Source organism: Lepisma saccharinum, chromosome 1 (assembly GCF_977018435.1).
Source record: "Lepisma saccharinum chromosome 1, izLepSacc3.1, whole genome shotgun sequence".
Taxonomy (NCBI): Eukaryota; Metazoa; Arthropoda; class Insecta; order Zygentoma; family Lepismatidae; genus Lepisma; species Lepisma saccharinum.
In genome coordinates, this window is record NC_139229.1 from 220,420,476 (window position 1) to 220,448,434 (window position 27,959).

General features: G+C 39.1%; 1 protein-coding gene across 1 annotated transcript in view; it reads right to left on the minus strand.

Moving 5' to 3' along the window:
- Positions 1–15,463: 15,463 nt before the first annotated feature.
- LOC145988972 (X-linked retinitis pigmentosa GTPase regulator-like) overlaps positions 15,464–27,959 on the minus strand; it is a 404,239-nt gene continuing 391,743 nt past the window's right edge. The window contains exon 15 of the mRNA XM_083124278.1: positions 15,464–17,785. Coding sequence (XP_082980404.1) covers positions 17,762–17,785 — 24 coding nt within the window. The 3' untranslated portion in view covers positions 15,464–17,761. The remainder of the gene's footprint in view (positions 17,786–27,959) is intronic.

Consider the following 27,959-nt stretch of genomic DNA (forward strand, 5'->3'; position numbering starts at 1 on the left):
CACTGATGTCTGTCGCCTGCAAGGAACATGGAATATGGCACAAAATGAAGCTGTTGTATGGGGGAGTTGGGTCGGACAAATCCGAAAAGCAGAAAAACTGATTGCTTGAAATGATTCATAACACATAACATTAAAACGCTTATATCTAAGAGTCACAATACAAAATAGTACATCTGAATACATACTATTTACATAATTCATATTTCAACTGACATCAAATGAACAATTTACGTACTAGAGCTCTCTCTTTCTCTCTCTCTCTATTGAGCCAAAACAGCATTCTTGTATTGTTTTGCCAATGCTTAATGATTGATTGATTGATTTGGTTCATTTTACTTCTCTTATTTGTCGCTTTTGGCTAATCACGTAGATGGGGATGATCGATGTTATGATTAAATTGATGAACGATACACAAAGATTGTACACTCACTTCACTTAGTACTCCGGCAGTTTGCTTTTTTATACAGCATATTTGCAGAAGATACAATTCAACATACAAGTGCATCAATATAAGCTTTATAAAACAAACTTATTACTAACTTCGTTGACCCTGTACAAGCCATTCCGGGATTTGAACCATGCCACGGATCCCTGACGTCGTAGGGTGCTGTGCTGTAGAGTGACCACAAACAAAAAAGTTTCGGCCAAACGTTCCCACGCAACTCCCCCTTCATCCATTCGACTAGGGCCACAAGGAAGCATGATCCACTCTGTCCCTCCCATCCAAGCAGGGGCGATCATACAGACAAACAACTAGAGTACGATGCACAGGAGTGCAGGCTCTTTTCCATGTGGTTCCACTATAACCACTCCGTCACGGAAGTCAGCTTTAATGTACTGCCCATTCCCATTATTCATAGTTGCATTACAGCATTCGTGTAAAAAGCACCACACTCCAGAGAGGAGTGCAGTTGTCTCACGCTCCGCTCCGGATCGGAGCGTGCATCTAAAAATGCTGAACCACTCTGCTCCGGAGCGGAGTACTGCTGTATCATGCTTCGCTCCGGATCGGAGCGTGTGTTTCAAAAAGCCGAACCACTCCGCTCTGGAGCAGAGTGCTATTGTATCACGCTCCGCTCCAGATCGGAGCTTGCAACTCAAAAAGTCAAACCACTCCGCCCCGGATCGGAGTGCTGATGTACCACACTCCGCTCCGGAGCGAGGAGCAGAGTAGAAGCGACACTTCGGAGTCCCTCCGGAGTGCTCCTTTAGCACGCTTCGTACTCAGCTCCGAAACCCTGGTCTAAACCCAGGTCTATAGTTTGACTCGCCCGCTCGCCAGCCAGGCGGGCCTAGTAAGCGAATCTGGCCGATGTGCAGCTCTCTGGCACCCTTCCCTTTCAATTTGGCAGCTGTGGCATGGTACTATGTGTCAAAGAGATAAATGCTCGGTTGATGGTGGCGTTGCAAGCAAAACTTCAAAGATGAAAAATTTTGAGGTCAAATGTGTGACTGAACACATCATTCCCACCTGAAGTTTTTTTAAACTAAGATATTCTCCTTTCTGTGAGTTGCATCCCAATAATGTATTCCATAAGGATCTCTATGGGTGGCAGAAGGTAAAAAATGTATCAGTCTGGAAAAACAACTACATCTGAAAGAAAATAAGTGAAAAGAAATTCGCGTCGCCAGTAGTAAAACAATTCGAAAACTTACATGATAAGTAAATAAATACCTACCAATAGAAGGTGTAGGTGAGTGGTTAGTGTTACGGCTTCACACTCTGAAGGATGCATGTTCGAGCACGGTTACAGATTTTTTTTTTTAGTTGCCAATGAGGAATCAACATATGTATGTTCGAATCAGCATTTGGACAGTGATTTTATTTTAAAAAATCTGTAACCTCAGCACATGCATTTTTAATCCATGATTTTACCTGCTAATTTCGAAAAGCACGTTAGATTTTTCCTTCTTAAATAAATAAATAATAAGTAACTCATGGCACGACAGCCCTCGAAGGGCCTTGGCCTCCCTCCCACAATCCTATATAGAGGCATGGAGAACTTCAACCAGTAATGGGGTGACATGGGGTCAGCACGTCGAACCCTTATCTGTTATAGATTTCTGAAACTGGTTTACGATACTCACTCGTAGTTCCCCAATTTCCTCACGACGGTGGGTTGCTACTGGTCCTATACACAGGCTGAGAACCCAGGCAGACTCGAACCCATGCTGTCCCTCAGTCGGATTCTTATATACAGCTACAGATTTTACAACACAATTATAATGTTAAGATCTGGACTAAATCTGTCCACTCATATGACCTACAAGGGTGAATCAAATATGAATGATCCTTGATTGGCTAAGTGTCAGAATGGGTAGCAGGGTGTGATTGGGCATGTGCGGCCGGTAGGTGGGTCTGTCGTGAGTCAGGAACCAGAACAGCCGGCGTGTCGCATGCTTCGTTTAGTAGCTCTCACGATGAGTGAGCAGTGTGTGCCAGTGTCTGTTGCACAACACATAATCATCAAGTTCCTCACCCAGGAAAACGCCGAAATTTACCGGAGACTGCAGGCCCAGTTTGGGAATGGTACCCTCTCGTGGGCAAGAGTGAATGTGTGGTGTAAGGAATTCCAGCAAGGCCGTGAACGTGTTGCAAATGAAGTGCACCCCCGTTGTCCTCGCACCAGTGTGACGAATGACAACATGGTTTGTGTTCGTGAGCTTGTCGAACAGGATCGCTGAGTCACTGTGAAGCAAATTGCAGCAGAACTTGGTGTGAGCTATGGAAGTGTCCAATCAATCATCACAAAGCACTTGGGCTTCCGCAAAATCACAGCTCGGTGGGTTCCCAAACTGCTGAATGTTGCTCAAAAAGATGACCGAGTTCGCATTGCTAGCCAGCTTCACACTCGTTTTGACGTGGAACGGGAAGCATTTTTGCATCGCATCATTACCTGTGACGAGACATGGGTGCATCATTACACCCCAGCATCCAAGCATGCCAGCATGGAGTGGAGGAGGAAAGGCGAAGGAAACCCCGTGAAGGCCAAAGTTCGGTTGTCTGCGGGGAAGGTGTTGGCCATGGTGTTTTGGGACTGGAGGGGGATCCTACTGGTGGATTTCTTACACGAACGTCGGACCATCAACACACCCTACTACTGCGGCCTCCTGGATCAAGTTAAGGTGCAGCATCGACGCAAACGACGAGGCTGTCCCATCCGCCAGGTCTTGTTCCTCCACGACAATGCCAGACCCCATACAGCAGGTGTTACGTGGCAGAAACTAGTGAAAATGCACTGGGAACCACTTCCACATCCACCGTACAGCCCAGACCTTTCACCATGTGATTTTCACCTGTTCGGACCCCTCAAAGAAGAACTTGGGGGCGAGCGATTTGCGACCAACGCAAACCTTTGTGCGCAACTGGTTGGCTACCCGCCCAGCTTCATTCTACGAGAACGGCATCAAGAACCTACCACACCGTTTGGAAAAATGTATCACTAAGGGCGGAGACTATGTAGAAAAATAGGATGTGGCAATGTCTCTGTTTCCTTCAATAAATTTTGTTTTTCCGCACAAGGCTCGTTCATATTTGATTCACCCTCGTAATATGTTCTTAGCTACCTTTAAAAATTGAAATTGTATTCATAACTCAACCAATATTTTTTTTCAATAAAAGCTCTAATTTTTTACGTGGCTGCTAAGAATTTCTACATAAACGTTCCACTGTTTTTTGATCTTGCGTGATATGCAAATCAAGAACTGTATGTCTCGTTCACGTGCCTTTCCACATTTTGTAAGAAGTTTAATATCGAGTAGTTACTCTCAAACCCATTACATTTTTATTAAAAAATAACAGTCGTGAAATTAATTCCATCCTAGGTATACACTAGTCGGTACTGCACTGTAAAGGAAATCTGCCTTTGATGAGAGGCGAACCCAGGACCATTGGTACGTTGGGAAGTTATCATACCAACTTGACCACAATGTCACATTCACAAAGCATTTAATTTGTCCACTTAGGCTTCTGTAAAAAAATGTTATACTACTTTATGTGTTATTCGACAATAAATGGAAATTTAGGTATTTAAGGGACGTGTAGGGAAGTAGTGATCATGCACAGAAAAGCCTGTTTTGCCCGGGATAGAATTCACACAGGAAGTTAGTTCCTTGATTTCTCTGCAATAGGACGTTACCCAAAGGGTCGTGGAAGAGTGGTCTCTGCCTCAATGTGTAGCATCCACGATACAATATATGACTATATGACGTCACACCTTGGCTCAATCGAAATCGATTGGATCCACAATCGAAACCGAAATCGAAGTGGAGAGACGAGTAATTTTGTAAGGAATGTGGTTGTTGGCCGGGGGGAGGGGGAGGTGATTATAATATTTCAATTTTTAAGAAATGTTTGTATGTGGATAGGGATATCTTATTTGCTCACAATATATATATAATGTTGTTATATACAATGCCTAAAACTACATAATTTTTCAAAGTATAAAACAACATAAATCATTTATTATTTTAATAGAAACTGAAGAAATATAAATGGAAAAATGCAAGAGACATCACTTTATGAAATGACAGCTTCCCACGAGGCTACTAATAATTACAATATTAACATTTGGTTCTGTTTATGGATTTAGAGGCAAGATTTAATAGCATCAGTAAACCCATGATGCACAAGAAAATAATATACATAGTTACATCAATTCTATGCAAACACTAGATTTAAATAATAATTACACTATTTACAATTTTTTATTATTACATTTACTTTATTCATGTTTCATTTTATGGTTTCAACTTTATTAAAGTAGTTTTGTATTAAGCAGTTTCAAAACTACACTCTGTAAAAAAAAATTAGCATCACTGTATTCTTATTACGGATGTTGACAATTTTGAGTTTCGTATGCATGCATCTTTCCTGAACAACTTCAAATCAATTGATTGAAGTATTGGTCTGGATTCACTGCGTAGTGTGGTGTTATTCTTATGTTGATTTAGTGTTTGGAGTATCCGCTAGAGGGTGTTGCAATCAGTTACTGCTGCAAGGCTTTGTAATCAATTGTCAGGAATCTGTAAAACGATTGTTAGTAGTGCAACTTCTGACGTGTTTTATGTTGCAACTACATGTTCATTATTGACAGTTTGTATACGTTATCATATTTGTGAAGTGTTCTGGTGCTGTGTAGTGTATTTGAGCGTGTTTTCTCGAAAAAAATGGGCAGAAAGTGTGGCATTTCACCACGTAAGCAAGGAATGGTTCTTGCTTTGCATATGGATGGTCATTCTCAGAGAGAAATTGGTCGACAACTTCAAATGCATCAATCCACAGTTAGCCGCTGCCTGCAAAAGTAACAAGAACATGGAAAATCATCACTGAGAAGTCACTGTGGCAGAAAGAAAAAGACCACCTTGACTGGATCGTATGATAAAGGACATGGCACTGAAGAACAGATGAATGAGTTCACGCCAAATTGCACATAAACTTCAAAATAAGGTGGGAGTTAATCTTACTCATGCTACTGTAGTATCCCGACTAAAGAAACAGGGTGTTTCTAAACACGTCCCACGTAAAAAACCCAGACTTACTGACGCACATGCAAAAGCTAGACGTGAGTTTGTCACACGTTATGGTGCATGGAATGATGCAGATTGGGAACATGTGATATTTTCTGAAGAAAAACGATTTAAATTGCTGGGGAATGACAGCTCAGTTAAACTGTGGATGCGGAAGGGAGAAGAACTTGCAAAATCTTGTAGTTTAGAAACTCAAAAGTTTTGTGGCAGTGTAATGATTTGGGCATGTTTCTCTGCAAAGGGGATTGGCATGATGCATATTTGCACATGGACCATTAAGGCTGATCAATATCTGGAAATCCTGAATCGGAAAGTTCTACAAAATGCAGGAGATTATTTTTCTGGACAGAATTTGGACTACTTTATTTTTCAAGACGATAATGAAACCTGTCACAGTGTTCAGGTGGTGAATAACTGGTTTCATGATATGAATATTGAAAGACTTTGGTGGTCACCCAACTCTCCAGACATGAATCCTATAGAAAACCTGTGGGCTATGGTGTGCAAAAAACTTGGTAATTAGACGTACAGGTCAAAAGAGGAACTTATGGCAGCAATTGTACATGTTTGGAATGAAATTGAGGTCGAATATTGTCAAAATCTCATTCATAGCATGCCTCGAAGGTTGGAAGCACTTAGGAAGGCCAGGGGTGGCCACACTAAGTACTAGTCAATGTATTTACTTACTATCATTTCAAATTAACATATCATGATGGATTTAAAACCTTTGTTCAACCTATTTACTTGTAAAAATTGTCTTTGTGCGAAAACGTTCCACAAGCTATATTTGCAATAATTTTTATATTAGTACTGTCAAGTGCATTATGTACGTAACTATGACTTAAATAATAAAAATATATTGTACAGATATAGTGTTTTATATAATTGTTAGGAAAACAAATCGACAAGTCGAATTAAATCAATAAAACAACTGATAATTCACGAGCGAAATGTCGACGACCAAAAATAATGAAGTGATGCTATTTTTTTTTTTACAGAGTGTATTTGCAATTTCTATTAAACATATATACATTTGTCATCAAATACGCAATAAAAGTTTTTACAGGCTTGCATTCTATCCTTAAAAAAAAGCAATGATATGGGGAGAATCGAACTGGGGATCCTTCGTGTGGTGAGTAGGTATCATACTGACCGTACCACACCATCCTTCATGATTTATTGCTTATATGCTCCTACCCATGTGTTGAAACCATATTGCATTATTCTATCTGCTATTCATAAAAAGTATATTACAATTAAATTAGTGTTCCTCGAAACTACGAAACATAATGTTTTCTTGTTACCTTTACATATTGTAAACGAGGACATTTAGAATTGGGTCAAATATAGGATGGCCCATGTCGTGTATGATTCAACAGTCTAAGAAGACTGCGAGCTGAGCTTGCGCAGTTCTACGACTGGCAAGCTTCATGATCTCTGTCTGAGCCCACAATTCACACAGTGAACGCAAAGGTTCTCTCAGCAGTATGACATCATCCTGGGTTGTTTTGCAACGGTGTGCCAAAGAATTTGTAAAGGAGGTAAGTACAGTGACGTATCAAGGGGTGGGCGAAGTCGGCGACTGCCCGGGGCCTCGCATCTCATGGGGTTGATACAAAAAATGTATTAAATAGAAGTGAGGGGGACAAAAGATGGAACAGGCTAATTTTTCTAGGCTATAAATTCTAGTTAAACGTTATAAATATGTCAAAATCAGGGGTGCAATATACAGGCTCTGAGCAAAAATTCACGATATTTTGCATGGACATTTTTACCCATTTATTCATTTCTTGAATAAAAAGCAATTTGTCTTGTCTTTTCTTTTCTCTCGACCTTGCACTCCCGATTTTAATATGTTAACAATAAAGCACCTCCAAATGCCACGAAGCAACTGCGAGGCATATAAATGCTTGGGTCATTTGCAACTCAAGAAGGCAATGGATAATATAAGCAGTTCTTACTTCGTTCCAACAGCTTCATATTTCAGCTCCCGGAAAACAAAGAAAGACATTATTAGAGTGAGTGAAATTATTAAATATAATTTTTTCAATAATTTATTATATAAATATGATAATTTGTTGACGTATCTCTGAAGATTTTGTATCGAGTCACATTGAGATTTCAAATTTAAAAACAGGTTGGGGACTCACCTTCTCATCTCGCCCAGGACCTCGTGATATGTTGCTACGCCACTAGGTATATGGGTAGTCATTGTTCTTCTATTTTATTTAAAAACAATTAACTCATATTTTACCTCACAGGGTAGGCCTCAAAGGGTTATGATTTTCGCCAATATCTCTCTGTCCACCCTATTGCCTCCTGTTAGAAGTAATTTAGTATTGGAAAAACTACACGAAAAACACATCAAACACATCGACGAGGAATTAGATTTATCATATTTTGCTTCTTATAAATGTCGACAATACACTAATTCTACTTAATAAAAGAAATAATCGGCTCTAAAAGAGATTCGATCCTGCGATCTTCAGACAACTGGGCCAGGCCTTTATCACTTTTCCACTTTACCACTCCAACAAACTAACTTGAAATTTTGTCTTAAAGATCGTCAGCAATCTTGCAAACTTTGTTAACATACACTAGTTTATAGTTACAAGCTGGAATAGACTTAAAGTCTGCAACTTGGACCTAGACTTCTGTCGCAACTTATTCTCTCCCATCTATATTACTGTGACAAAACTCACGTACTGCAAATGTGAAGGGGCATTGTTACATGTTGCAAATACTTTATCATACCATCGTTATTTCCAGATTTGGCCACAGCCACTGAGCATTTAGTTTCTGGACATACAAGTATAGCATAGTACCATGTGATGGAATTTTCTAGTCACTGACCTTTCCAAGAAATACCCTCCTGCTTCCCTCCTTAACAATAAGCCCTCTACTTCAGTACAGCTCACCGCTCACGAGAAGATCCCCAAACGAGGGGAGACGGGGAGCGGGGGTGAAGGGAAGGACCGGTCCATTTGCAGATTTTAGGGGTAGCAGAAAGCCTTCCGCTGCGGTCTAGTATCCTTTTCGAAGTGCTTGGAAGTTGATTTGCGTCAATTACGAAGAGCGTGTGTCCGCAGCAACAGTTTGCTGTTTTTCTTTCAGTGGCCAGAACACTTTTGTATTGCTTATCCTGTGCATTATTTAGACTGTATTTCAAAGAATTTGAAAAAGAATATACTGCATTTGGTGAGCTTATAGATCACACACCCCTGTAAAACAATTTCACACCGTTTCCATAGGCATATGTCTGAATATTTGAATATTTATTCACTATGCCCGTAATATTATACGGTTGTGGAACTCGGTCTCTTGCTTTAAAAAAAATAACATAAATTGACATTCTGAAAGACATTCTGCCTTGGAGTTGTTTCTTCCAGGGCTAAAGTCAGGAAACCGTTTTTGTAAGGTAAGTCGTTACTAAAATCACATTTGCGTTTCGGTATGGTTCAGATAGCTGATTCACATAACTTCACTTCTCCACTGACATGTAACAACTAAGAGAACAGCAGTTAAAAACTATTGTTTATTTCTGAATTCTGATGTCGTGAAACTCAAATCAAAGAAAGCCGCGGCGTATCACATATTCTTACCTATTGTTAGAAACTTACTGATCACCATGAACCGCGGTAGATATCAGAAATGCTTTGAAATCAAAACCTTACGAGACGAGCAACAACAGAAGAGACGCAAAAGTTCACCAATTTTTCTTTGTTGGAAGAAACTTTTATTTTCTTTTCGCTTGCAACTTATTGTGTCGTATTTCTTTACTTTGAAATTGAAGATGGAAATAATATTAACAATTATTATAAAATAGCAGAAAAGAGAATATTTCCAAATTTTCCTAAAAATCTGCCCGGACCATTTTTAGGACTTGATAAAAAGGATTAGCCCAGGTAAAACAGAACGTCTGGTAACCCTAAACGACTTGTATCCCTGCACCGGTTACAGCGAGCCCACATATGTTTCTCACTCAGTGTGCGGTCCCCCAGCCCAAATAGTGGAGTCACCTGTCGCTACGTCACTGCACTTCCGTTGGGGATCATCTCCTGAGCGGCGAGCTGTAGTTGATGGTTCGTCTGGAATTGGAATGAGACGTGGTCGGTTTTGACTGAAATTAATTGAACGGCTATTTCACAGGGTAGGCATCAAAGGGTTAGTTGGACCTGGTAAATCTGTTTCCTGATGAACCTGCTTCCTTGGTGACTTCTAATGGAAATTAGTCTACTACTATTAATTGAATTAGTTGTCCAACTAACTGCTGATCATCAACTGAAAAGTTAACAATGACGAAATCACAGAAATCTTGTTGCAACAATATTTGAACGTGTGCAATATTCCATGGTCTTCATGAAACTAGTTAGTTGGATGACTAATTCAATTAATAGTAGTAGACTAATTTCCATTAGTCGATGGTTTTAATAAACAACTAATGCCCATCACTAGTTCTAATCTTTGTAAGTGTCCCCTCATCATTTTCATACTATCATCACTCATCCTCATTGTTAAAAGTGCCGAACCCTGTGGCCGAGTGGTTAGCACATCGCACTGCGACACCAGGGGTCCTGGGTTCGAATCCCGCTTGGGCTTGGTTGATTGTGAATGTCCATTCATCAATTTCATCACTCATCCCCATCTTCGCAAATTAGCCAAGAGGCACAAAACGTGAAGTAAAATAAACTAAATCAACCAACCATTGTTAAAAGTGGCAGAAAAGCAACTCTAAACAACAAAGTTCAAATTAAATGAGAAATTGAGCACTTATGTTAAGTGTCCACTGGAAAGGTGGATCAAAGAGGTATCATGATGTATTTATTTATTTATTTTTGTTGTTATTTAGCATCATGATTAGCCAAATTACATAAAAGTGCCACTTTTGGCTAATTGTGAAGATGAGGATGAATTGTGGTTAAATGAAATTGAAGAAGGGGAGACTCACAAATGAACACCTATGCCCATCCAAGGACTTTAACCTTAGACAGTTGCAGGCGAGATTGTGAGTCCAGCACTTAATGTGATCAGTCACCAAGGAAGTAGGTTCTATTCTAACAGATTTACCACGTTAAAAATGATCAAGATAATTAACAAGCAAAAAAATTATTCCACAACACACATTTCATTTTAGCTACTTCAAATATTGTTAATATTTGCCCTCATCCAGTATGACGCTAGTAGTGCTGAAAATATTTAAGTTAAAATGCATCTTGTGGCATTGGTTATTTACTGGGTAATCGTGAAGACAACATGTATTTATGTCTAAAATAAGAAGGGAAGAAGAAAAGTTGACAATGACGAAATCACAGAAATCTTGTTGCAACAATATTTGAACGTGTGCAGTATTCCAAGGTCTTCATGAAACTATTTTATTAGAAGAGACAATGTTGAAAAGTTAGAAATTACAGAGGATAAAGTGAGTTTAAAATGTATGATTGAAACATACAAACCATAGAATTTGTCAGGAAAAAATGGAATTAGATAAGTGTTTGAATGTACTGTTCTTGGCTTTCATATACAGCACTAAGATGGGCCTTGCAAATAATTTTACATGTTCACACGTGTGTCTGATTAAGAAAATTTTGATGGACATTTAAAGTTAATAGGACAAATTTAAAATTTATGCCATTACTGATACTGATATGTATAGGATCACCAAAGAATTTTATTTCCTAAACAGTATACAAGATACAAGATATGGTTACATAGAACGATTATTATTTTTATGTATACGGATAAAAGTAGTCAAGCTACTTTCGGAGGTATGTGCTTATGCCCTGGTACCTGAAAATTAACCCAGGGCGTCAGTTCCGTGAATTTTTTACGGATTCCCCCGCTTTTCTTTGATTCATCCTTGATTTCCATTATTTTTTTAATTACAATAATTCACTGTGACATTGGCAAGAATGTCCCAGTGTGAAGAACCAAATTTGTTCGGTTTTCCTGAACAAAGTTGGTATCACATCATTCTACAAGGTAAGAAGATTAAGATAAAGGTTAGAAATAGTAGGAAGTAAATAAGTGTTAGTGTTTAACATTAATATTATTTATGATCACAGATACGAAATTACATAAGTGTGTAATTGGGTGGGTAATGTTTTCTTAGGATAAGTTTTATTGTGTGTCGTGTGCATTAGTGTTGATGGATGAGATGAGGAATGGACATTAACACGATTCTATGAATGTTAAGCAGGGTCTATGTTCTAGTATGTTATGTTTGAGATAGTGAGAGTATTATTGGCTTTGAGATGTACGTATTAATAGTAGGAAGAGATATGAAAGAACGAGTGGTACCTGATGCAAGGAGACTTGCGGGAGACCAGCAAGAGTTGGTCGGACTGGGATGAACATCGGTACGACGGTTGGTACCCGGGACATCATCAGGAAGGGAAGAAGTAGGGAGGGATTTCCTGGGAAGTATCGGGTACATTAGTACGTTCGGTAGTGGAAATATAGAGAATTGTCAAGAATCAGTGAGAGAAGTTTGCAGTGTGTTTAGTAACGAGAATAAAGAAGGGGGTGTAAGATTACAATTTAAGAAAGAAACGAAAAAGAAGAATCTTGGTTAAATTCGGTTGGTTCCTAGGTCGAGTCCTTGCAGTGTTATCCTTTGCCTTTCTCCGGGGAGACGTAACCTTTTTTCGTTTTGGCGTATCACTGTCTTCTGTATTAGTGTCTCCTTCTTGATGTTCCTGTGGGAGGTTCTGCTTCATTATCCTCTTGGTGATCTTAGTCCTAAGGAAGGATGTCCTGTTGTTGAGTTTGTCGAAGGTGGATTCTTTGTGATCTTCTGGGGGGTATATTACATTCCGGAGGTAGGGGTTGAATGGGGAGGTGAGTGATGCCGGATTTGACACCAGGTTTGTTAAGTCGTTTAGTGACGTAAAGTGCTCGGGATTTCTTATTAACTGGTACGTGTTGAAGTTTGGTAGCTTTTGTCTTAAATCTTCGATTTGTTTGTTTGATGTCTGGCAAAAGAAGGCTTTATGTTCCGGTGTGTCCGTCTCGGTTTTACATTTCAGGCATTTATCAGTCTGTCTGAGGTTGTGCTTATGTAGGTGTTGACCGTAGGGACCGTGTCCCGTTAGGAAATGTATGAGACCTCTCGTGGGATGGAAATGGTCCATCGAAAGTCGTTCTTTTATGTTTGGAAGGAAGCTGTGAAGTCTCCTTCCTTGCGTAGCTTGTGTCCATTCCTGTTGCCAGACGCTAAACAAGTGGTTGTAAATTTCTGGTACCGTGGCAGGGCGTATTCCAATTAGTTTATAGATTTCGTCCTCTTGTCCATTTCTAAAGTAATACTTTGATGCTCTAGTTTTAATAACGATTTCAATAGGCTGTAGGCCCGCAATCATGAGAAGAGCCAGGGTTGAGGTTGTTCTGAATGCACCCGTTAGGCGAAGTATCACTTTGCGTTGTGAAGATCTCAATCTGTTTTTAATGTGCTGTTTACTGGTTTCCATGGCCCACAGGGGCGAGCCATAGGAAATAATAGAATTATATATGGTAATGAGATATGTTTTTATGTGTGATAGTGGAAGGTTGTAGTTTGCTGAACTCAATGTGGCTAGACTGTTTATAGTTGTTTCGGCCTGGGTTGTTGCCAGGGCTATGTGTCTGTTAAAAAACATCTTCTCTTGAAGAGTAATGCCAAGGTATTTAGCTTCTCTTACTCTTTTTAAATTTCTTTCTCTGAGTTTGATTTGAGGGTTTCTTTGTAACTTCCCCTTAAGGATAATATAATGAGTCTTTTCCGAAGCTATTTTGAGTTTAGCATGATCACACCAATTTGATAGCATATTGATTGCAGTGGATGCTTTATCTTCGATTTCCCTTCTTGAGTTACCGGAAGTGAGCATGATAATGTCATCCGCATAAGCTATGATCTGGTCTATGTCTGGATGGTCTTGTAGTTTCATAAGCGCAGGCTCCAAGTTAGTATTCCAAAGCTCGGGTCCCAGAATGGAACCCTGAGGACAACCTTTTGACATGATCTTACTCATTTGTAGATCCGGATATTTGATGCTAATTTTTCTGTTAGAGAAATAACTTTTCAGAAGTAGGAAGAGTGTACCTGGGCAGTTCATATTTTTAAGTGTTTGAAAAAGGCTGGGCCACCACAAGTTGTCAAATGCCCCGGCGATGTCCACCATGATTCCAACCATGTACTTGTTTGGAGTGTTTTGTGTTGTAGACGATAGCAGGCGTAATGCATCGTCAGTGCATTTACCTTTCGTGAACCCAAATTGTATCCCTGATATGGGTTTGAGCAGGCGAAATTCTTTGAGTCTTTTTAGGATAAGAAATAATTGTGATACAATTCTAGAAAAGGTTGTACAGGCACAGCCACTTCTGCATTGTAGCAATTCCATTGAAAGTAAGTGAGGCCATTACAACCTAGAATTACATCATAAAACTGAGTTAATGGTTAACCAGAGTGAATGGATTTGCATTTCAGGTCGGCACTGGACACTGAAGGTCACCCAAATGTAGATTCAGCCATCCTAGAAACATCTATGCTATGTATATGAGCCACCAACACATCTTCAATCATCAGCATAGAAAAGTTTGGGAAAATATCTCCAAATGTCAAACCTCTATATAGACAACAAAACATATCACAGTATCCACCAAACATCTTGAACTGGATACATGATTTCCCACTATACTGCATTTGTTGCAACCTGTCATGTTTCTATGCTATACGCAACAGTTTCGGTGCCAATGAGAAACGAGGAAAATGTCATCTGCTAGGTAGCAAGCATGGACGTTCGCAGGATTTTTTTCCAGGGAGGGGCAAGGAAGGTTTTTTTTTCAAGGAGGGCAAACAAGGCACACTTTCCTCAATAATTGTTGTTCCCTCAAAAAACATTGCTTAAATTTGAATTTATCATATTCATGCAATAATTAACACTTTATTGTGGCTGTAATGAAATTATATGTAAAAAATATATAAGTTTTGGTTGACTTTCATTTTCCAGGGGGGGCATGCCCCCCCCCCCTTCCGGACACCCATGGTAGCAAGTAGCGAATGGAGGTCAGTAGAGAGGTGCCGTTGTCAAGTTCACATGCCTATTGGGACATTCAAAAAAGGTATTCAAAGGATGGAAGAATAAATGCCAACCATGTAAATATGAACATAGTTTTAATAAATCTATATTTCTTTCGAAGTTTATACTCAATTATGTAGAACACTGTAATTGGATATTAGCCTGTTGTGGTCAGTGAATAAATAAATAAAATAAATATTACTCTAAATTGTTGCTGTTATATTTATAAATTAATAAAAAGGGACTGTAAAATTATGCTAATATTAATAATTTACTGAATATTTTGTTTTAAATATAAACTCATTCAAATACTCAGAACGAATGAGAACCTCAGTTCCAAAATGAATTTTTATTTCAAATTTTGTGTTCATGTAGGCAATTCTTGTATTGGATAGTTACGTCTCACATTTATGTTACTATTTCAATCATACTTGTATTATTATTTTAATGTTTTTGTTTTTAGTAACTATACTCTCTTTCGTGTACATTTACAATGTACTTTAGCGTTAACATACTTCATGTTAATCAGAAAAATATGGAAAACTGTAATTGGGCATTCGCCTGTTGGGTTCAACTAATTAAATAAATAAATAAATAAATAAGTTGTGGTTTAACTCCCGCATGTTTTGTTTGTGTCTGGAAGAAGCTTGTTTTGAAAGTGGGATGCTGATTAGTGGGGTGTTGAATTTATGCATTCCCTCGTATCTTTTGCGCAGCCTGGCCTCAGCTAGCCCCAGCATGGTTTCTGCTAGAAATGCCAACGATCGGCAAGCGCGGGAAACGTGACAGGATGTACCAAACATGGTTTAGATACACCACTTTTCCAATGACAACAAATGACTGTAATGTAGAAAGGAAACTAATAAACAAACAAATTATGCTAGTATGTGTAAAATATTTATTTCCAATAATAAAATTAACAAAATACAATACAATTTTTGTGTGCAAAAATGCAATAGTAGGTGAAAGGACGGAATATATTCGATTTGCACTAATAATGTGTCATGTAAAATTCAACCAATGTTTGGTGATGTTTGAACACCATATCACAATCAATATGTGCTTGAAGATATAACTAGGATACTATCACAGTCAATACAAAATTTCCAAAAAAAATACACTTCTGTAGGAAATGTAAGAACTCTGTATTGCAGTTTTTGGATATAAAAGTTGCCTTTAGAAAAATCAACACACACACACGCATATGTACACATGTATTATATGATGTAAAATTTACATCACTGAATTTTTTTCCAATAATGAAACAACTGGGAAAAACTCAATTTTAATTATTTTCTGAACTATCCATATCTACATCACTAATATAATTCATACTCCACACAATCGAAAATGATCATGCATTTTGTTTATTAATATTCATGTAGAGCAGAGCCACTAATTCACAGAAAAGAATTACAATTTATATTCTATTGGGTTATCATTTAGTAAGGAATTTTAAAAATGTATTAGATATTAACTTTACTTTTACTTTAGCACGTCAATAGAAATTATATCACATTTAGTTTTTTGTACAAAAATATTAAAGCAATATTCTTTGAAAATATATATTTTTTTAAAAGTTAGGTGATTAAAAAATTGTAACACAAAGAACATGACTCATTACAACTAGGCTAAAGAAAACAACAAATATAAGTATGTGTGGATATATGGTTTTTTAGTCACTATACTGCCTTTTCTTATGCTTTACTACTGAAAAGATACAAAAACGTGCCTAATGTATTGCTGAGTTTTATCATTTATCTGTTAGTTGGGCATAATACCATTTTATTGTTGCAATTGTAGCTACCATTCTTGTAGCACTAATTGAAACTATACTTTTTTCCTTTTAGTTATAGTTTTAATTAGTGTTTAATTAATATTTGTGTGAAGGCAATTACACCATACATGTTTTTGGAAGTAAAAATTGGGAGGTAATATACATTGATTTTACAACTTTTTCACTTGAGGAATTAACAGAAAAATTACATTTTTTAAAGTATATTGCTTTTTATTGGTGGCAATTAGTCCATCTAAATTTAGCTATTAAAACAAAACCTTACTACAATCTCCATAGAATGAAAGGGGGAAAAAATTGACAACTCAACTTGTAAGGTCTGCAAATTATATTTGAAACATGTGCTTGAGAAAGCGAAGGGTAATATGTCAAATACTGGTGTAAAAAAAACATCAGAAGAATCTTATGGCTGCAGAGCTTATTTGTTTAAAGAAATGAATAATGATTGCAAAAAAAATATCTATTTCAATCAGAGGCCATGAATGAGTACTTCTTGTTCTAACCTATTTACTATAAATCAAGTTATAAAATCATTTACTATTCACAGAAAAAAAATGCATTTATCACATCATCCACAGTACAATCATAAATGGTTGGTTTCATCAGCTACATATCAACATTGGCAAGGGAAAATGGAGAATGATCCAAAAGTTACCAGCTGTCTTGGTACTGGACACAGAACAAGTTTGTGTATTGAAGTTGGTACGCTCCTGTCAGTACAAGCGACTTGCACAGTAAGCAAGAGATACATTCAGCAAACACCATTACAATCTGTTTTTCCTATTTTTCAATAGTGTATTTTGAGAGTTGCTACCAACTACAATACACAAAACTACTCTTACTGAGATTTTGGAAGATCTCCGAAAGTTGAAATGATTATGCTCACTAAAAAACTTCCTTATAAAATTAACTCAATATCTAAAGGAGTTTCAGAACTATACAAAATTGTGTAAGCAATAAATAAAAATTTAGTAGCAGGAAGGAATAACTAATTTCCATTTCTTATGTCATCCTCATCAGATAAATTATCAAAAATATTCTGAAATAAGTACTCTTTTTGTCCATCAATTCTTAAGTGAAATATAATTATGTTGAACAATTAACAATATTACAAAAAAAATCTATACTGAAATAAGAATGTTTTCCTGTCTATTCTACCAAACACAACCTGTTTTTTAAAAATATTTTTACAATTTTAAAAATCCATTTTTTCCCCTTGCTTTGGAGTTAAATAATATTGTGGCATCATCGTTGTCAGATTACTACACAGTGAATATCAATAAAATACTTGACCTTTTTTAAATAAAAATGACCAATACCTTACAGGTCCTCAATAAAATCATCACAGCTTATGTACAGGATAAAAGATTTTCATCTTCTTCTGCTAAAGAATAGTGCATGCCTTTGACTGTAAATAATAAAAGAAAGAAATAAGTGAAGGATTTTGTTTGCAGGTTTTCACAAACAAACAAGTTTTGAATACACATGTGGTTCATACTTTTATTTTTCTAGATCGAAAGATGGCAGCTGATGAAATTATTAATACATTTAGGAACACAAAGTTCTACTTATGTGTATATTAAATTACATAATATTTTAAAATATTTATTATTAACTTTAAAAATACGAGGGCGATTCAATAATTATTGTCCCCGGCATACTTAAAGTATATGAATTGCAATGAATGATGGGGATATTGTAGGCTAATGTCTTAGATGCCTATATGCAAAATTTCAGAACCGTAGGTGCTATATTAAATTTGTTTTTCTCGTTTTTGGTGTGAGAGGTGGTACTTAGTTTAAAAAATGGAGAAAACCGAACAACGAGCTGTCATCAAGTACCTCCAGGAAATGGGGCTAAGCCCAAAGGAGATTCATGAGGACATGGTCAGTGTGTTGGGTGATGGGGCTCCTACCTACCAGGTGGTAAAAAACTGGTGCCGCGATTTCCGTTGTGGCAGGGAAAGCTGTCAACAGACCCCTGGTGCTGGTCCTCCAACAACAGCATCCACCCCAGAAAACATTGATGCTGTCCATGACATGATTATGGCTGACAGAAGAATCACGGTACAACAGTTAGCAGACATCATGCACATCTCTGTAGGCTCAGTGGAAACCATTGTGCATGAACACTTGGGATTCAGAAAGGTGTCAGCGCGATGGGTCCCCAAAATGTTATCCCGTGAACAACAGAAAGACAGAGTTCAATGTTCAAGGGCTGGTTTGGAGCTGATGGGGGCAGACCTGAAGCAGTTCTGTGATAGATTTGTGACAGTGGATGAGACCACTATGATCCCGAGTCGAAATGACAGAGTATGGAGTGGCGGCACAGCAATTCACCTTCCCCCCGCAAATTCAGGGTGCAAGCATCAGCACGCAAGGTTATGGCCACAATTTTTTGGGATGCGAAGGGTGTGCTCCTTATTGACTACCTGGTGGGACACACTGTTACTGGGGACTATTATGCAGCCCTAATCCCTAAGTTACGCGAAGCAATCAAGGAGAAACAGCGTGGGATGTTGCGGCGAAAAGTGCTGTTTCACCACGATAATGCTCCAGCACACAGAAGCCATGTTACTGGTGCCGCAATCCATGCTGCTGGTTTCCATGTGTTGGAACACCCTCCCTACTCACCCGACCTCGCCCCTAGTGACTTTCATTTGTTCCCGAAGTTGAAGGAGCACCTCAAGGGGACGCATTTTCCCTCAAATGCTGCTGTTATGGACGCTGCGGAAGAATGGCTCACGGCTCAGCCACAGACATTCTTTGAAGCTGGCATCGTGGCTTTACAGCAGAGGTGGAAGAAGTGTATTACTGTGAAGGGGGACTTTGTGGAAAAATAATACTGCTTATATGTCAGGGACAATAATTATTGAACCACCCTCGTATATTGATTGCTTGATTTGTTCTTTTAAGTCCACTTTATGCACAGAAAGGCTAATCGGGATTGGACCTACAGTTTAAAGTGGGATCCGAACCACTGTGTCATGTGCCTCCACCAGGTATCGCACCCTTGATATAAAAATATATCATTGCAATTATTTATTAACAATTCTAGATCATGGACAATACGAGGGTCACTATTTATATTTTGAGCCTAACAATGAAAAAACAGGAATTTGGCATTGAAAACTGCTTTATTGTTTTTCGAAGTATTCTCCTTTATGGTCAATACAGTTTTGCATTCGTTCGAACCATTTGTCAAAGCAGTTTTTCCAATCTTCTTGAGACACCTCCATAATATGGTTTTTGAACGCATCAACGGCATCTTCATCCAACGAAAATCGTTGTCCACGCAATTTATTCTTGACATTCGGGAACAAGAAGAAGTCATTGGGTGCCAAATCAGGACTGTACGGCAGATGACACATCAATTCGATTTTTTGACTGTTCATAAAGTCGGTTCTTAGACGAGATGTGTGACAGCTGGCATTGTCTTGATGAAGAATGATCCGACGGCGTTTGTTTGTTTTCCGTATTTGACCGAAGACCTCTGGCAAACAAATTGTTGTGTACCATTCAGAGTTGACCATTCTACGTTCCTCTAAAGGCACAGTTGCCACATGACCAGTTTTCCCGAAAAAAAAAAAACAGGTGACCATTTGTTTCGATGTGCTTCGAGCGCGAACAACTTTTGTTGGATTGGGTTTATCTTGAAACACCCATACAGTCGACTGCTGTTTACGTTCCGGCTCATATGATTCGACACCTCTTACAATCTTATATACGTCTTTTGAAGCACCACGATTGTATTTATTGAGCATTTGTTTGCACCAATTGACGCGAGCGTCTTTTTGAGTTTTTGTCAAATTGTGTGGGATCAAACGAGAACATACCTTTCTCACAGCTAAATGATCATGTAATATTTTATATATGCTGGTGGAACTAATGCCTATGGTTGCCTCAATCTCACAGTATGTCACATGATGATCTTGCAGTATTAGGTTTTGCACAGCATCAATGTTTTCTTGAACAACAACTGATTTTGGACGACCTTCGTGAATCTCGTCGGTGAGCGAATGGCGGCCACGATTAAATTCGTTATACCAGCGTTTCAGTGGCAAAGGATGGGGCTTCATCGCCAAATATGGAAGTAAGTTGATCGATGCACTCTTGTCTTGATAATCCACGTCGAAAATCGTAAAAAATCATCGCACAAAAATGTTCACGAGTTAATTCCATTTTATTGTTATCGCGCAATCTCCAAGGCAACATAAACAACACAAATGAAGCTATTGACAAAACATTTGAAGAACGTTATGGTTAATAATGCCAGACGATTCCGTGCAAACATCAAATCACGCCTAACTTCAATCAGTGTTGCCAAGGCTCAAAATATAAATAGTGACCCTCGTAACTTGATTGTTAGAGCTTCATGACTGCATTTTTTTGGTGTAATATCTTCATCAAAATATAGCAAAATTTCTTTTGTGAAAAATTAATTAAGGTGCTTCATTAGGACAAAAACATTTCTACATGACTGAGCATATTTTAAAGCAATTTCTGGTCATATTCAGCATATTTTAAATTTTTGAAGATACAATAAATAACTTTCTTTATGCACTAAACTATTTTCTTGCTACTGAAGTTAACCAGTTAAAGTTCTAGTCTGGACACGGGTGTTCTTTATGAATGTCCTTTCGCTAATAATCATTCATCCTAATTGTTGCAATAGGAAAACATTGCAGACAAGTGACATAAAATAACAAAAACACGAGGGAGATTCAAATGAAAACCTTAAATGTTTTGTTTTTTTATCTTGAAGTGCATTGAATAGATAATACAGGGGTTCCAAAATGATCTTTACAACTTTGATCACATATATTTCAGAAATGGGGATTGGTAGAAAGATGCAGTTTGCGGCAGAATGTTCACACACACCTAAAGATTTGTTTTGATTTGTTTTTGCAGGTTAGTTATTGACGAAATGGCCATTCCCCAGCAGATGGCACAGTGTGTGGAATGGTGGATAGAGACCAAATCTGACACCCAGGTCCAGCGGAACTTCTGGACACGTTACAGAAGCACACCACCATCACGTCCTACCATCAGACAGTGGTACACGAGGTTCAAGGAATCCGGAAGTGTCATGAAGAGGACGAGTTCGGGGCATCCGAGCACGAGTGATGCAGATGTGGAACGGGTGCAACAGGCATTTACCCGGAGTCCAACCAAATCAATCCATCAAGCATCTCGCCAGTTGCAGCTACCAACAACCACCGTGCACAGGGTGCTACACAAGAGACTGAAGCTTCATGCCTACAAGGTGCAGCTGCTGCATGCGATTCAACCTAATGACAGACAAAATAGCAAAGACTTTGCAATTGAGATTCTGAGTCGCATCGACGATGACCCAGACTTTCTGAAAAAGGTGATGTTCACGGACGAAGCTTGCTTTCATGAGTCCGGGAAGGTAAACCGACACAATATAAGGATCTGGGGCTCTGAGAACCCCAGCTTTAGCATGGAAATTGTGCGCGACAGCCCAAAGGTCAACGTGTGGTGTGGTCTGCTTCATGACCGTGTGGTGGGATCATTTTTCTTTGCAGAGTCGTCAATAACCTCGACTGTGTATCTGGACATGTTGGAACAGTTTGCATTTTCACAGGTCGAAGAACTGCAACCTGACATCATGCTGCAGCAGGATGGTGCCCCTCCTCACTGGGCCTTGATCGTTAGGCAGGCTTTGGACGACACATTTCCAGGTTGCTGGATTGGCAGAGATGGACCCATTCCCTGGCCCCAAAGGTCTCCAGACATAACCCCATTAGATTTTTTTTCTTTGGGGCTTGGTTAAGGATACTGTCTACCGGACCCCGGTGCGGGACCTGCAGGAACTGCGAGCTCACATCAGAGCAGCAATTGCACACATTAATGAGGACATGCTAGGCCGGACATGGGTGGAACTGGAATATTGCTTAGATATCCTGCGTGCTACAGATGGTTTCCCCGTTCAAACTCAGTTAAACGGCTAATAAAACTTTAGGTGTGTGTGAACATTCTGCCGCAAATCGCACCTTTCTACCAATCCCCATTTCTGAAATATACGTGATCAAAGTTGTAAAGATCATTTTGAAACACCCTGTATTTCAACATAGTCTTCATGGTGTGCAATAGAAGTAATCCAGCAGTTTAAAAGTGAATGGATAATCCTGGGAAAAAAAAAGTCTCTTGGTTGTGAGCTTGCACAGCATGCTTCACCTTTTCATCGGACTACAAAGAGGTGCCTTCCAGTACCTATTTGAGTGATCAAAAGATATAAAAATAAAACTGTGTATTAGCTCCTTGTCCAAAGATCATGGTGGATGATCCACTGTGAAGAGAGGGCCATAAAGACCTAGCATATGAGTTCCCAGACAGCTCACACGCCTACTGGTGGCGAGGTCTGGCAAATACAGTGAATGTGGGAAGACACTCAAAAGACAGATCGTGGATATTTGCAACAACTGAACATGCAGCATTGTCATGTTGCAACAAAACACATGTTCTCAGAAGTCCATGTCACTTGCAGGTGAGGAGATCTGCTACATCTGCTGCTGGCTGTTTCCTCTCTAGGCATGTAGTGTTCCAAAATGACCCCTTGTTCATCCCAAAAGACAGTCAGAATAATCTTTTCTGCCAATGGTTGTATGTGTATTTTTTCGATTTGGAAAGGAGCTATGGTGTCATTTCTTGCTCACTTTCTTGGTTTCCGGTTGGAAAGCTATCACATTCAACAGCAAATTGCAGCACCCACTCTGAAGAAACTGTGGAAGTGCAGAAACTCATGGACAATATGGCATGCTGATACATGACTCATATCCATGTAGGCAGCTGTTTCATCCTCTCTTTCCTTCACCCATGGCCTCTTGACATAACTACTCAATGTACCTGGCCTGCATGAGGAGTCTGTCCCAGAAGTAATGCTGTTCGGAAACTTCCTAGTTCATTCCTACATTTGCTACAGTGACAAACATTCATCATTCTTAGATGAATTTCAATGAGTTTGATCCCTCCATTATTAAAAGAAATATACAATGGAATGCTGTTCCTGCTTGGTGCATGCAAGTGGAACTGCCATCTTTACATTACTGTCTCACCAGCATGTTGCATTCTGGCATCATGCTGCCACCTGTCAGCCACTCTTCCAAACTATGAGTATCACTGTTACCAAAGTTACAGGAGAATCCAAGTGTTGTTTGGAATTTTTCAGCACACTTTAAAGGTTTTCATTTGAATCTTCCTTGTACAAACACAAACAAACTTAGCTATCCCAGCCTGGGCATGGGTGTTATTTGTCTCTTCCTCAGTTGCATCTAATCATCACACGCTCACCATCACAATTAGCAGAAAATAAATAACCAAAATACAAATACACACAAACTTTAAAAAAAAAAAAAATGTGCACTCAAATAATTGCAAGGACTGTGACCTGCCAACTGAGGAAATCAGGAACAATGAGGACAAACACAATGATTCACTATGCCTTGTCCAAGGTTCAAACCTAGGATCTCTAGCTTTGTAGCACTTTGTGCTGATCACTCCACCATGGAGATTGGCAGGGAAGGTATTGTGTTGGCAAATAAACCGTAAATTTCATCTCTTTCCTCTTAATGGTATGCATTGCTTGTTGTACTTACACGTCAGTTTGATAAAAACATGAATGTTACACAAAGAAGAATATATTTTCTGAATTGGTGATGTTTCACTACACCTACATGGCAGTTTTATCAAGCCATGTAACCAATATTTGCTACAAGTAAAACTATCACAAGTTACAAGGCTTGATAAAAATACTGTGTGCATTGAAACTTCCAATTCTAGGAATATATGCTTGTTTTCATAACACACATATATACAGTGCCTTTCACTGTCTAGTCTTCCATGAAGTGGCGGCTAACACCCCGGGCAGTGGGAGGGTGTCTGCCAGCATTTAGACCCACAGCTTTACGCAGACCTTGATACTGGATGCGTCAGTGCTTCAGTATCCAGATAGCCGGTGTCCTGTTTGCACGTGTTTGTGTGTTAAGGTGTTTTAGATTATTTTGTTTTATTTTACGTATTACTGGTGCTTTTCTACAGTCTAATAATGCCATGCTATGCGTTTGGCAACAGAATTCCTAGATGTTTCTGTTCCACACAGAGACAATGTTCGAGAACTTATGAGCAAATTTAGGGAAACAGGGTCTGTTCTTGATAAGAAGAGAAGGGTGAAATGGCGTGTGCTTACTGGGGAGAAACTATACGACGTTGGAGCACGATTGGTACCCACTTTTCAAAAATCCCTCTGGTGCCTTGCACAATAAACAAACATTTGCATGACACCTGCATGGTGAGCTACCAAACTTTTAAACCTGAAGCCATACATTAGAAGAATTGAAAGAATACATCAGGAAAGAATTTGAAGTAATTTCTGAAGATGACCTGCGTGTTTTACTGAAAAATTCCTAAAAATATGACTTAAATGTGTGGATGCAGGAGGACGTCATTTCCAACATCTTTCGTAACAAGGTATGTGCTCATTTTAATTTTAACTGTCCATGTAATTGTACGAGTTTATTTCATTCCGCAGCTAGCGGTTCCATTTACTTGAATGTTGCATCCAGTTTGCTGGCAGATGCACTCTCGTTGCCCAGTGTAATAGTTGCCGCTCCACAGAAGACTCGACCATGAAATGCACTGTATGTTGAAGAGAGAGACAGAGTCGAATCTGTAAAAGTTATACTTTTCCATCTCTCCACTTCTAACCTAAGATCCGATTATTCACTGACAAAGCTGCATACCGCTGAGTATGTAATTCTGGCCTCGCCACATCTTGTAGGGATTTTCCAGTCAGAATAGAGGCTTTTGTCCTTTCATCGAAAGGTAAGAACAAAGGTTAAGAAATGAGTATAAAACATCGTACAAGGTCAAACTCGGCCTCAGTTGGCATTAAGAATTCGTACAGTAAAGTGCGGGATCATGATAGTTCGAGGCATGAATAACCTAAGGTGCGAGACACCTCAGTAGGTTGCACCTTGAACCAAGGACAACATGGATTAACAACCCCATTCTTTTGCTTTGAAAATGAAAAAGAAATAAATCAACGTGCATGAATAGTTTGCTACTCAATTTACATGACGACCTAGACCAATCCCTAGATCAAATATTAGAATTAGCTTCCGCTTTTACTGAACCCCCACCCAACCCCCAGCTTCCCCTCCAGAATTTTCTCCCCGGGAAACTTGTTCAAGAGCTGCACAAGATGGATATCCCTACTTCCAGCAAGAACTTACCACCCCCAGAAGAACCCGTAGAATACCAACCCTTCTCACTAGTACTCCTGATGTAAGACACATTAACCCTGGTCCTACAATGTCGGTCAACATTCCATCCACCCTTTATCCCAGCCCCTTCAGTGGTCACAATCCTAGTGACATAGATAACTTCTTTGCTAAACTTACGACAATCGCTACAGCATTGAATAGGACTGAAGATAAGAAAAAGGAGATGCTACCCCTATTTTGCTCAGACATTGCATTAGCTTTCTATCAAGACATAAAGACTAGACAAAACTTCAACACTTTGACCTATGACCAGAACAAAACAGAAATAACTGATCTTTTCAAGAGCGCATATCAACCCAGCCAGCCTGTATAGATGCTCTTGGAACGTAAACAAACCCTGACTGAACCTCCTTACGCTTATGTTATTTCTAAGAAACAGATGGTTTTACAACAGTTCCCCCAAGCCACAGATGCACAGATTACATCTTGCATCATATCAGGATTGAGATCGAAATATATTGCTTGCTTATCCAATCAAACATTTGCGAAAACTGAGGATCTTATTGCCCATCTTCAAAATTTTGATAGACAAGAAACCCTTATTCAGACACGAAGGACGGAAGAGCAGAATGAATTAGAGCGAGCATTAAATCACGCTAAATATCTGCAGTCAGTGTACTTTACATCTCCATCTTTTCCCAGTAACACGGCAGCAATCAGCATTCCCAGGCTCAACTTCCAACACCACTCCATTCAGTCCACAGTCCAATTTCCTGCAACTCAATCCCCCAAACATGCAAACCTATACAACACCCGCTTCCGCTCCCCTACCCCCTCTACCTGCCGGTTTCTCCAGTTAGGCGGTTCCCACCCAATCCAATCTGCCAGCTTCTAGTAGTTCCTACACCGGCCACAGTGTGGCGCGTGTGTCAGAACTTACAAATCTTCCCCCAGCTGTAACTACATCTGCCGGAAATATCCGAATCAGATTATGAATGCCTTGTCAGCTCAGCTCCAGGCGTGTAAATTGACCTCAAATGAAGATGTTTTTTTAATTTTGCACGAATGTGATAGAATTAGCTAAAAATGCACAATCTAACAACCATGGAAATAGTTCCAATAACCTCGACAGTCAGTTTCAAAGCGAGGGAAAAACTCAACGAAACTCACCAAGGCACAATTATAGAGCCAATCGCTCGCAAGAGAAATTCAGAGGAAACTCTCGCGACTTTTCACGGGGTGGCTCACGAGGACATTTTCGTGGAAATTCCACAAGGGGTCCCAATAATCCCCCCTACTGTATATACTGTGGGAGAAACAATCATACCACATCTATGTGCTATTATAACCCTGACGGACAGTCTGATTTAAACGTGTGAACTTCGTAACTTGTAGGAACAAAGTTACGAGCCAAGTGAAATGTACTCAAGTTCCTATCATTGAAAAAATGGATTATACTTTGTAAATGCACAAGTAAAAGAAGAAAATATTTACCTTCTTCTTGATGTAGGTTCCCAGATAATTCTGATCCCAGTGCATTTAATTCCCCCTCATGTAAAATCTTACACCGTAAATTCCAACATACAAGGAGTGACAGGTTCGAAACTGAACATCACTAAAATTATAGTCGTGCCTCTTTTTATAGGCCAACACAAGTATTCACACAATTTCAGAGTTATAGAATCGACAACTTTACCCCCCCCCCAATCTGGGCAATGACTTTTTAAAAGCTCAAAAGTGTGATATTTCACTGAACAACAATACACTAACGTTGCACCACTTTGGTTGCATTCCCAGATGGAATATATCAAAAACAAGCAAGAAAGTTCATATTGTATCACAACCGATTTTCGATCAAATAGACGATAACAAACTGTTTACATGCCAAGCTACAATTAAAGAAACTGTTCAGCTTCCACCGCATACACGTACGCACATTTGTTTGATGTTGACCCCCCCTCATCTGTAACACAAATAAAATTTGCTTTTTACACCTTTCAAAGAATTTATGCATAAACATGGCATTACAATCCCAAATGCCACAACAAACCTTGAATCCCTGTGATCCAAGTAATTAACCCTAATGAAACTGTAGTACAGTTAGAACAACACACGTCCATTGGTGACATTTCACTGTGAAATTTTAACTGACCTCACTTCAGTTTGGGATGACCCAGGTAACAATGCTACCCAATCATATACTTGTCAGGAAAAAAGTGCTGTAAATCAGAAACTCAGTCAAAGCCAACAGAAATTCGATCCTTCTTTATTCCAAAATAATCCTGAACTCTCAACCGGATAAAAGGAGAAAATCCTAAAGCTCATACACACGTACACA